Source organism: Limulus polyphemus, unplaced genomic scaffold, assembly GCF_000517525.1.
Source record: "Limulus polyphemus unplaced genomic scaffold, Limulus_polyphemus-2.1.2 Scaffold181, whole genome shotgun sequence".
Taxonomy (NCBI): domain Eukaryota; kingdom Metazoa; phylum Arthropoda; class Merostomata; order Xiphosura; family Limulidae; genus Limulus; species Limulus polyphemus.
In genome coordinates, this window is record NW_013665791.1 from 325,318 (window position 1) to 337,528 (window position 12,211).

At 29.9% G+C, this 12,211-nt stretch overlaps 1 protein-coding gene across 1 annotated transcript in view; it reads right to left on the bottom strand.

The window, feature by feature from the left end:
* Window positions 1-4,809: 4,809 nt before the first annotated feature.
* The window catches only part of LOC106478114 (type I inositol 3,4-bisphosphate 4-phosphatase-like), a 66,277-nt gene continuing 58,875 nt past the window's right edge, over window positions 4,810-12,211 (bottom strand). The window contains 1 exon segment of the mRNA XM_022381646.1: window positions 4,810-10,202. Within this exon segment, the coding sequence (XP_022237354.1) occupies window positions 10,070-10,202 (133 nt within the window). The 3' untranslated portion in view covers window positions 4,810-10,069.

Below are 12,211 nucleotides of genomic sequence, written 5' to 3' on the forward strand. Positions count from 1 at the left end.
TTAATTTAAGATTTTTGCTTCTATCCAATTATCAATGTAAATAATTTTCCATTTATTTGTCCTAAATTACTGTTCTTAATATATTTATGTAAATTGCTATTCCTGTTTTCTATTTCACATTTTTGTGTCCATTGTTAACCCTTGTGTGTCAGGTTTGTTTTGGAAATAAGCTGAAAAAAGGCAGTTTTTATTTCTCTTTTTGATAGCCTATACTTGTATATTAATGAAACAAAAGTTCTTTTATGCACAAATATATATATATGTAAATGTTCCATATCTGGATTTATATGTAATATATATTATTTCAATGAAACTACAGTTAAGAATAGAAATGTTTTGTTTTTTACAATGTTTATTGCAAAACAAATAAATATAATGCTATAATATAAAAGAAATTACATTAATTGTTAGAAACTAGTCCCCTTTCTAAAAATCTGCTTTGGAATGGTACACTCTGAAACAATGTGTAACACAAAAACCAACATTGCAATCTGGACAGTTGTAAGTGCTTTATCACTTCATTTTCTTTCCTTTTGAATCCCTTTGAACAATACACACTGTATTGTTGGTTTAGTTTTCTTTTCTGTAGCTGGTATAATACCAGGGAAGTGGCATCCTGTCAGATAAAGGTGAATTTGGTGTTGTCCCTGGGTGCCCATCTTTTGAGAAGAATTTGGTATTAAGAGGACTTTTCTATCATCTTCTCAGTTATGGCCATTTCTTAATTCCCAATGTTTTCTTTGGCCTCCTGTTTTAGAATACAAAACACGAATTCCAGAATGCCAGTTCTAAAATATGGAAGAAGATTTTTTGTGATACTTCTGTCCCCACTTTCTTGGAACGGGATAGTGCAATCAATGTTAGTGAACTTTTTCAATGTCACTTAAAGTGCCATTATAATCAGTGACTACTTTTGTCTTCTTCTTCACTTCTCATTTTTTAACATCAACTATTTCAGTGTTATGAGCCAGTGAAATCAGGGTTACATCTTTTTTTATCCTTCTAGCACATAAAATTAACGTTTCTTCAATATTTTTATCGTAAAGTCTGGAGGCATTTCTTTTCTTACAAGTTTTACTGTCCCATATTTGTCAGTGGTGTGAGAAATAAATATGTCTGGTAGTTGTGGGCAAGTGTAAAGATTTCAATAATGACATCACAACCTGTGAAGACATAGGAAGCTCTTTATAATCTTTTTTTAACAACTGTCCCTTTTCCTGTGTAGATTAGACTTGACCAGATGTATCTCAACTTTGATTCACAAAGCATGAACATCGTGATATAAAATCTGCCCTTTTTTAGAGGAATGTAATGACCCTAACCTAGTTGTCCTATGAACAGCATAAGACTTGTCAATAGCAATGTCTTTGTCTGGTGTATAAATAATCTTGGATAACTCACTTAGCTTCTCTAAAACAGGTTATATCTTTTTCAGCTTTGGACTTGGGTGATTTTTTTTATTATAAGTATCATTGTCAGAGAAATGAAGGTATTGTTTCAACATTACATACCTTTGGTAAGACGTAATTTGAGGGAAAAAAGGTATGATAACGAGATGATCTCAGAACCAAAAAAAATGCTGTTCAAGTTCAGACACAATCTGTAAAATTATGGTGATATGAAATGTGTGTATCTCAACATTTGTTATGGGATGCCACTAACTGCAGTGGGATTGATGAAACTTACTTTAGCATGCTTGGAGACACTCAGCTGCATAATGGTTTATTTCTATTGTTATCATATCTACTAATACATCATCAAAATTGCAAAATTTTGTCAATAGGGTCAATATTGATATTCAATGAAGTAGCATCATAAAATTGTAACCTAGATAGAGAAAGGGGAAGTTGACTGGTAGTGTCTGCTTTTACCATATACATGATTGTAATAAGACAATGTCATTATTGTTACACTCTAAACTACTTTGTTCTGAGGTAGTAGTTTTACTTCCAGAAAAACCTGTTTTTACTTTCATCCCGATCAATGCCAGTTTCAACATCCATTTCAGCAACTCAAAATGGAATACAAATAAAGTGAGAACTGATTGATAGGTTACAAATGGAAAAATGTGACTCTACTACCAGAAAACAACATATTTTACTGACTAGAGTAATGGGTACACAATTCAGAATAGATCAGCAAGAACAGCATGTTCCAACACCATGTAACAAGCATGACTGTAATACATGAAAAAATTTGGGTAAATAATTAAAAATAAGTGAGAAATAGTTTGCCGGAATTAACTCTAGTAAATCATGGAATGAGTTAACATCCTATTACAGTATAACACAAAGATATGCAATGAACATGAAGTGTTTGAGGAAGAATGGCCTAAGTTATAGAACAATGTTGCAAAAGACCCCCCACCACCAAAAAAAGTAATAAATGCAAACTGCATTTGGAATTTTCTTAAATCATGAATCAATATTTTAACATAATATGGGAACTTATCACTAAGTTATAAAATATATTCTTCAACTTGACTTAATGCTAAAAACTACAACAGATTTTGAATGACTGATAATCACAAATTTTATTATGTGCATAGTTCTTGTCCAGTTTTTTTCTTCCTCTTTAGCTTTTACTTGTATGTTAAATGTGATTTTTGTTTTGTTTTTTTCCGAACTGAAGAAGTTTGGAGAAAAAATATTTACTAAGACTATAAAATTGCAAATGAAATAAATGTACAATATTGCTTCTTAACATTATATTTAGAAAATAAATATTTTGAATATGTTTCCCTGAAGTATGATCTGGAAATAAAAATGTACAATTTTAACAGAATACTATGAAAATTGTGCTTCAGTTCAACAATAACAGGTCAATGAAAGCTTTATGCTTAAATTTTCATTTGTGGAAAGAAATTTCTCAACACCTTATATGGCAGTGACTTCAACTTGTATAATTGCAAGGATTTTACAGTGAAGACCCATTTTTTATTTGTGTCATTAGAAAGGATTATTAAACATAAATACACCACTAAACATTGTCATCATCACCATTTTAAACATTCAAAATCAGTACTTGTAAAAGGTTCTTATTAACCAAGCTAAAACTTCTAAAGTAGGCCTAGCCTACTATATAATTCCATACAAAGGTACTATAGTTTGATCCTTTTACAATAATTTGGTCTAATGATACTTTAGCTTGATACTCTAGTCCAACAATTTGACCTGGTTCACTACTTTTAAGCCTTTTTTTTTTTTAGATTTTCTTAAAGCTTAATATTAATCAACAAACATTGCATCTGGCTACCTACAAACTTGTACCTTAAATAACGTAACTAAAAGCTCAAAGAAACCAGTAATTTGTCTTGTTCTTTATATACGTATAATTTTTTCAAAGTAAGCCTCTAGATATATTACAACTTGAACATTTTTGCTGAAGAACAAATGTTTCTATAACTACTACCAGTTATGACAGAAAAAAAAATATCCACAAAAATTAATGCCAGTAGCAAAAATGTTTTTTCATTTGTCTTTACTTATAAATATTTGATGGCCAGGCATTGTGTAGACAATTTTTTAACAGGCAGTTGAGATATATAAAAAATATACACTTAATATAACTTATTTGATCTATATTTCATCACTGTAGATTTAAATCATTAGAAAGTAATTTCTGTGAGTAAATACAACATTTAGCTAGACACCATTTAAAACTCAAATTATTATTTTACTAACAATTCAGAAATAAATATACAAAATTATATAAATCACATAATCATTAAAAAAATATTAATATTAATATATGAGAAAGTAAAAGTGATTGTTCAATAAACTAAAAAAAAAGGCAATTAATATGTATAGTCCATTTGTTCTTTTAAGTTTGTACCTTTATATTTACACTTTCAGTTATAAACATTAAATTTGCTCAGAAAAAGATAACCATTAAATTTAAAAATGACTTGAATTGTGATATCAAAATAAATCCTTTGTTAAAACTTATTTCATCATCTTAATAGGTTTAAAGAATTTCACCATTTTTTTTGTGAGGTACACAAAATGTCTGTCCAATTACCTTTTACCAATGATATAAATGGATGGAACTTTATAATAGATTAACCAAGCCTGTGATGAAAATAAATATACTTAAATTTTTAAAAAATACATAACTAAAACTACCTGAAATTAAAAAAATAGGTTTCTTTACTATAACAATATGTTGTTTATTAAATACCTAATGTGTACTGCTATAACTGATACAATTAAATAGATCTTAGAAAACATATATATATATATTCATGTTCTAAAATTCTTCTATATATGCAAGATATTTGTAGAATCCACTTTAGTAATCTCGTGAATCTTGACTAATTTTGAAATGTGGAAGTTCAACATTTTCAATCTAACAAACAAAAGAACAGTAGAACATCTCCAGTTATAATGACATAAGGTTATGGAGAATAAATCATAAAATAACAAGTGTATGCAAGATCTCAAGTCCTTTAAATCATGGTTCTACTTTATGTATGTATAACATGAGGAAATTCATGTTCTAAAATGCTTCTCTATATGCACGATATTTGCAGAAGGTGCTTTAGTAATCTTGTGAAACTTTACCTATTTTGTAATGTAATGTGAATAAATTAATTCTAGTGTTGAATTTAGTGTTTTTTTAAATATTACCAGATAATAAGTATTGACTTGATAGTGTTCAAAATAACTGGTTATTTTTTCTTTCATTTTTGCTGTTTGTCCAACTTCTTGTGGACCTTTCTTTGCTAGTGTTTTTAAAATTTTAACAAAGATATATGTAGGGAAAAACCACAAAATATATAATTTTGACACAAAAGTTGGTGCCCCTAAAATGATATGTATATATTGAAGAAAAAATAACAAAGAAAATGTAAGGTCACTGTATAAACTAAAAACATGTATATACAAATCTCATAAAAAATCTGCCACAAACTGTGTGTGGAATGTAGAAACTTTCAAAACATTTTAATTTTTATCTTAGCAAAAATTTAATAGGATTTTGGAAGAAAAAAAGTTCTCTCTAAAACAAAAGAACCTATCCTGCTACATTCTAGAGAAATATATTTACATCAACGGCACATGAATGACAACAATTATGTATTCTCAATTGAACTGTACTGATCTGTTTAATTGACCTTTTTAAGTAACAGAATAAACTACTCAACCATAATTTAATAAACCAGAAAACATGGCTGTATGAAAAATACAAAAAGCTTCAGAAATTTGCTCTGGGAAAGCTACAAGCACATACCTAGGACAGGCATTCTTTTCTATCTGACAAGTGTTCTCACCCTGTACATTAATTACTTTGAAATAAGTCTCCATAATAATTATAACTATTAAAAACAATTGTGGAAAATATATAAGTGTTGTGATGGTATTTGTTACCATAATAATCTTATTGATCACATAGCTAACAATAAAAGAAAAGCATAGAATTTCTAAACCACTGAACAGACAAATTAAAATGGTATTGTTTGTATAATCGAAAAGCACTATCATCATAACGTGTGTGTACAGGATGTATTTTCAAAATACAAATGATATGAAACAAATATATTTTTTATTCATAAACCATTCCCCAATCATGTATGAATATAGGTTAAAGCTTTTATGTTTACTGTGCCTTCCAACTATTTTAAGCCCACTACTTAAGTTACTTGCTAAAAATGGTACCAAGTCTAACAATGACAGAAAACAATGGTTGTTCAAAATTACAATTTTGTCGGAACTTATGCTATGTGTAAATTCAGCATCTTCATTATTTAGTGATCATACTGTATACTGAATAGTATTATCTATGTTAAAAACTCACAGAAGAATAACTTCGAACATACCATTACATCTGTGTGTAGCTGCCCTATTTCTTTCTATGATGATATAATGCCACCAATTATTATTTGCCACGCTTTATTTCAACATAGAAAACGTTTTATCAACTATGGAGAACAAATCATTAAATACACGTGTGCAAGATCTTAAGTCCTTGAAATTGTGGTCTTAATACATTTCTTTAGCAGATTTATTGTTATTCCTCAATGACTTTACGTTATGGCAAATACTAAAGGTAATTGGTGCTGCTGGAAAATTAAAATTTAGCATTTATTAATTGATATTGAGATTACATTGTAAAATATATGATTCCTCAATAGTATGGAAATACAAACATTCTATTACAAGAAGTTTTTTTTTAAATCGGTGTTTATTTTTAGTTTTTTGTAGATACCTTAAAATCTAATTGTTGGAGTTTTCACTTTTAACATCGTAATGAGGATACTGATATACTGTAATATTCTCTGCACACTAATTTTTCTTATGGGAATAATAACAGTTAAAGCTTTTTAAGAGCACCTAATTTTTTATATAAAACAAACTTACCACTAATGGAAGAAAAGTGTTCTTTTTCTTTCAGAGTAATATTCTAAAGAAATATAGTCTGTATGGAAAGAGTTAAATCTTGCAAGCACAGTAACTCTGGAAGGGGGGGGGGGGGTGTTAATGTAAAATAAACTGAATAACCATTTGTGGTGTGTATTGGAAAAAATACTGATTTTTTGTGTCAGAGATGATTTATTGGTGTTTTTTGATTAAAACCAAAAATGAGATGCCTTAATTATAAGTTTGCTGATCACAAAGGTACAGTTTTTCACTCAAATTTATGTTGCAGTTCCCCTTAACCTTACAACACCAATAATGTACCCCATATTCACAGTTTCTGCAGCACTGATGACAAGGATTACAAGTCTGAAACCAATTAACGATGAACTTCTGTCAACAACAGAGATTACTCAAAATCCATAGTTTCTGATGCAGCCAATAAAAGTATGCACTTTACAACAAAACCTCAGCACACCCTAACAAACAAAAGAACAGTAGAATATCTCCAGTTATAACGAGAGTCAAAGACATTAATGAATAACTAAACAACACTGAAGATCAACCTTTGTACTAGTACAATTTAAAAGCAAAACTGGCTAACAGACAAGATACAACATTGATTTACTTTTACACAGCAATCTCAAGTATTCACAAGAAATATCAAACTTTCCAGTAGGCAATGACTATATCTATGAAAAGACCCAAAAGTTAACTACTTTGCACAGTGTGTGTGTGTTTTACATGCAACCCAGTATTTAATCTGTTGTGTAATATGCTGGAAATATGGACATTATATAACATCTATATGTTGGACATGCAAACCCACGATTTGAAGACGGTACCAGAGAGCATTTGTATCATGTTAAAAAACACAAACAGTTACAGGATAATACACAACACAATATCCAGTGCTGAACAACTAACAGGATTGCACTTGAAATGTAAAGAACACAATCTCAAGGAATTTTTAATAAGTAAACTTAAAAATACATTGATCAACAGAAAATATTTTTTTAAAGGAAGTTAATTTACAATGTTGGATCAATGCAGTCAATTGGAATGAACACTTCTCCATATTTAGTTTTCTATTTGTTATTGTCTAATTTATAATCATTATTTAAAAAAAGTACTTACTGGTGAGAATAAATATTGTAAAAACAGTAAATCAGAAGCTGGTGTAGCTAGAGTAAATGAATAAAACACAGAACGGAATCTGGTAAAAAACATTTTGGGATCTTATAAATAAATAAAACATAATAATGACATTAAAGGAAAACTAAACAAGGTTAAAAAAATTTATCTTTCAAGGAAGCCCACTTTTCTTCAAGATGAAATGCCAACAAATATTACATGTGGATTTAACACTCAAACCTAAATCCTCTTGTCTAATTTGTTAGTAAGTTAGAGCAACCTACTAAACTTACATAATCAGTCTTTTCTTGTATTACTTCTTTACTGTTACATTTAATTTTTAAGGAGTTATATAATGTATTTTTTTCAAAGCTCCTTTTCAATAGCAATATGTTTAATTAAGCATGAATTGTAAGCATTATAAGAGAGTAACTGTATATAATGATTAGTTTTGATTTATTCCAGTAAACTGAAAAGTGATATTGTCAAGATCAGGTTATCAATTAAAAACAACTCAACAATCACACAGCTGGTATCTGTATTTCCAATGATTTCAGGATGGTTACTGCAGCCAGTTATGATTATATTGTTATTATGGAAACATGAAAGTGTGTATTGTGTTACTGCAGTTAAACTTGCTAAAAAACAGCTTCTAAACCTGCCTTAAATAAATGGGCTAATAAATACAGTAAAAGGACTAACACCATGGAAGTAGCCTGTTGATGGAGATGACAGCCTGGTTGCACACAAATTCTTAAAGTACATTTCCTGATCACCACTCCAACAGATTGCAACATGACTATAGAGAAGCATAAAAAAATCTGCAGCTGTTTATATTAGATTTTTATGTACCAGATTGAATTGAAGCATACCACACAGCTAAATAAGCTATGGATGATTTAAGGGAGATTGTAAGATCAAAATTAATAATAAAGGTGCATTTTTTTTAGGAATACAGCACTGATTAATAACTTTATCACTTCTTATATGTTCCCCAGTGGATAGGAATAAGTCATAATACTCTTTTAATATCATTTGATATTAACATAACACTGATGAAAGTTGTTTCAACTTTGGAGGTTGGGGGGGAGGTGGTATGTTTACCTAGAGGAGTGAAAGCTGAAACCTTGCTTTCTTTCTTTTTTTAAAGAGATAAACTTGAATTTTGTAAAATTATTAGACTGGAACAAGCAGCTTTTGTTTTATGATCATTATGTTAGTATTCTACAACAGCAAGATGTATATATTGTTTCACTTTCAGCTCTACACTTCATCCAGACTAAGAAGGCTAGACTCCTCAGAAAGCTAGGATTGTTCTTCTGTTATATCATATTTGCTTCTTTTTTGTCATTAAGTTTTTGTTTTACATATTTGCTTATAATGTTTGAAAAAAATGTTTTTGTCAGTTTGTATTCTTTGTTTGGTTTAACAAACACCAGGTTTCTGGTTTCATTTGTTTTCTACTATCTCCACAAACCTGTAATTTGTTTTTAAACTTTTTTAAGGTATGTGGTTCTAATGCCTTTTTAATTTTATTATATGTACTATACATTTCTATTTTTCACCTTTCATAAACATTCTTCACATCTACTCTCACCTCCTCCTTGTTATGTTTAACATACCATTGATATACACCTGTATTATCTCCCAGTTGAATGTGTTTCAATAATATTACATAATTAACTCTGCTATCCAGTATCAATTTGAACATCCACAACAGACCACAATTACATCTGAAAAAAAAAAGTGGTTGCTTAAAACTTCCCCTTATTAATAATAATTTCACCCAGGGCTATTTATTCTTTACAAGAACACAGTATATTAATTTGTATAACAAATTGTCAGACGTAGATCTCTTAAACAAATTAGTTTGAGTCCAGTTTGTTCAGTGGTTTACAAATGATCAGAGATGCTTTTATTACTAACATTTCTTATCTAGCCTTTAGCTAAAGTTGCATTGTTTATGACATAATTATTTAAAACTTAAAAATTATTAAGCACAAAGAGAAATTTGTTTTGGTTGAGAGTAAAATACAACTAAAAAAAAATTACTGCATTGAAAATACAGGCAATTTCTTTAATGTTCTGGAGAAAAAAAATTAAGTCTTAAAAGCTATTAGTTTTATCTATCTAAACAAGTATGATCCTTACCAGACAAAATAACCAGAAACATAAGCTGTACAAATCCAAATGTCAAATGGACAGTCTCAAAAATAATTTAGTCTGGCAAACCTAAAGCCAGTTAAAACTTTAGCTCAATACAGCTTTTTTTAAAAAAGATGTCTTAATTGTCAGAGCTTTTATGTTAACATAGCATAATAAATATATATTTCTGGATATATTCAGTTCTTATTACAATTAACAACAGCTGGAGCAAGTAGTCTATGACTGTAACAAAATTAACAAAGTTTAAGTTAACAAAATCATGTCAGGGTTCTGACAATCAATCGGAACTCTACTTGTGTTAAAGTAGTCATATCTACATATAAAGAAACAACTTGTACATACTCACAGTAAGTCAAAATACCAGTTTAAGTTGTACAAAAGCATACAATGGCTACAATCACATAGGGTTAATTGTTCTAAGACTGGACATTGCCAAAGGTGCCAGGTGGAGGTCTGTACTGCTTGGGTAGAGCCATTAACTGTAAACTGTTGAATGCATACTTCCTCACACCCACATTCTTGAAGGTGTTCTCGCGTCTTGTTCCTTCACTATGGAACACCCAAGTATAAGTATCAAAAATACTAAAATGTTTTTACTTACATTTAAAATACCAAAACTTAATTCCTTATATATCTATATCTATCTATATATATATATATTAACATTCCTGATAGGTGTAACATCTTAGACTTAGCAGCAAGTACTGTGTTTATAGCAGTGTTCTGTTCAAATTATAGTTTTATTTTAAGACTTTGTTTTTTAAGTTTTTAAATGTTATCAGACACTCTTTTTTTCCATCAGAAAGCTATTAGTAAATTTATTGTAAATACCAAGGATACATTCCAAATCATAGTTGTTATTTGTGTACTGACAGCATGCAACAATAAATCTTGTAACTTTTTATTTTAAGATTTAAGGTAAGGATGTTATAATAGCTTTCACTCATGTAAGCTTTATAAAGAGAAGACAGATTTTAGTGGACTTCTAAAAAAAACTACACAATGTATTTATTAAAAAATACAAAGTGATTTTTGTTGTTGTAGCTTCAGATTTTGCTGAAAACTTTTGATTAAGTTCTAAACAGAACAATTATAGAAGTCAGAAATATGGTTTGTTAAATGCTTATGGAGTCATTAGACAGTTTTCAGCTGTTGTGTTGTTAAATAAAATGAAAATGCATATAAAAGATGTTTTTAATTTGACTAGCTCTTATAAGTTGTGAAATAATACCTGTCTCAGTACGTTTTGAAATTTAGTAGTAACATGTAAAGTTTTTCATTTCTTTTTGTGATTTTTATATCCAAGTGCTATTAAATATTTCACCAAATAACATTTTATTCTTACAAGGTATGCAACTTGCCTAAAGCTGCTACATTAAATTTAATTTTATAACCGTATATACTAAATAAGAATAGCATATTAATGAAAAAGTATCAAATTACACTAAGTGTTATTGGCCTTTAATTAAATTTATACAAAACTATTAGGTCATCAAGAAATTAATGTCAGGTTTTTTTAGATGAAAAAACCCAAACAACTTATTATATCAAAACAAAACATTTATTAAATGAAATAGTCTCCATTCTTATTGATGATGCTTTTCCATCTTACAATCAGGGTTGTTAATGCCCTGATTAATGAAATCACTTGGCTTTGAAGCAAAAAACATGTGGATGTCCTCTTTAACATCTTCCACATTTGCAAATGTTTTCCCATTAAGATGGTGTTGGAGAATATGGTGGGTGGGGGAGAGCTTCCCAACCTAACTCCATAATCTTGTGTTGCGTCAAACATACCACATGTGGACGTGCATTGTCATGGAGAAGAAGAACATCTTTCCAGTTGACGAGTGAAGGGCATTTCTGTTGAAGGGCTTGATTTAAATGTTCCAGTTGCTGACTATAGATCTCTGCATTGACAGTTCGCTGTGGATTGAGGAGTTCAAAATGAATAACTCCTCTGATGTTCCACTAAATGCAAAGCATCACTTTCTGTGGATGGAATCCAGGTTTTGGGGTCAGAAGTGGTTTTTGTCTACGACTGAGCCATTGTTTATGGCATCTAATATTTGCATAAAGAATCCATTTTCATCACCGGTGACAATTCTGTCCAAAAATGGTTCATGCGCATTATGCGCCAGAATAGATGAAGCAACATTGGAAACGATGATCACTGGAGTGTTTGTGAGGCATCCAAACACCTTCTTTATGGAGTTTTCCCATATTCCTTAGATGTTTACGTATTGTTTTATGAGAGACATGCAATTTCAGGATCATTTCACAAGTTTGTTGAATTGGGTTAGACTCAACAAGTCTTCAGAGCATCAATATCAATTCCAACATGTTGGCCCCTGCCATCACAGGTTTTAAGGCTAAAAATTCCTGAACGAAATTTGCTAAACCATCGTTGACACAAACGTTAAAAACATTTCCATAAACTTCTTTGACATTCTTTGTGGCTAGAGGCATTGTTTCCCTTCTTGTATTCAAACAGCATTACATGTCAAATGTGTGTCATGTCATGTGCCATCACTTTAAGGGATTAGAGTATACAAAAC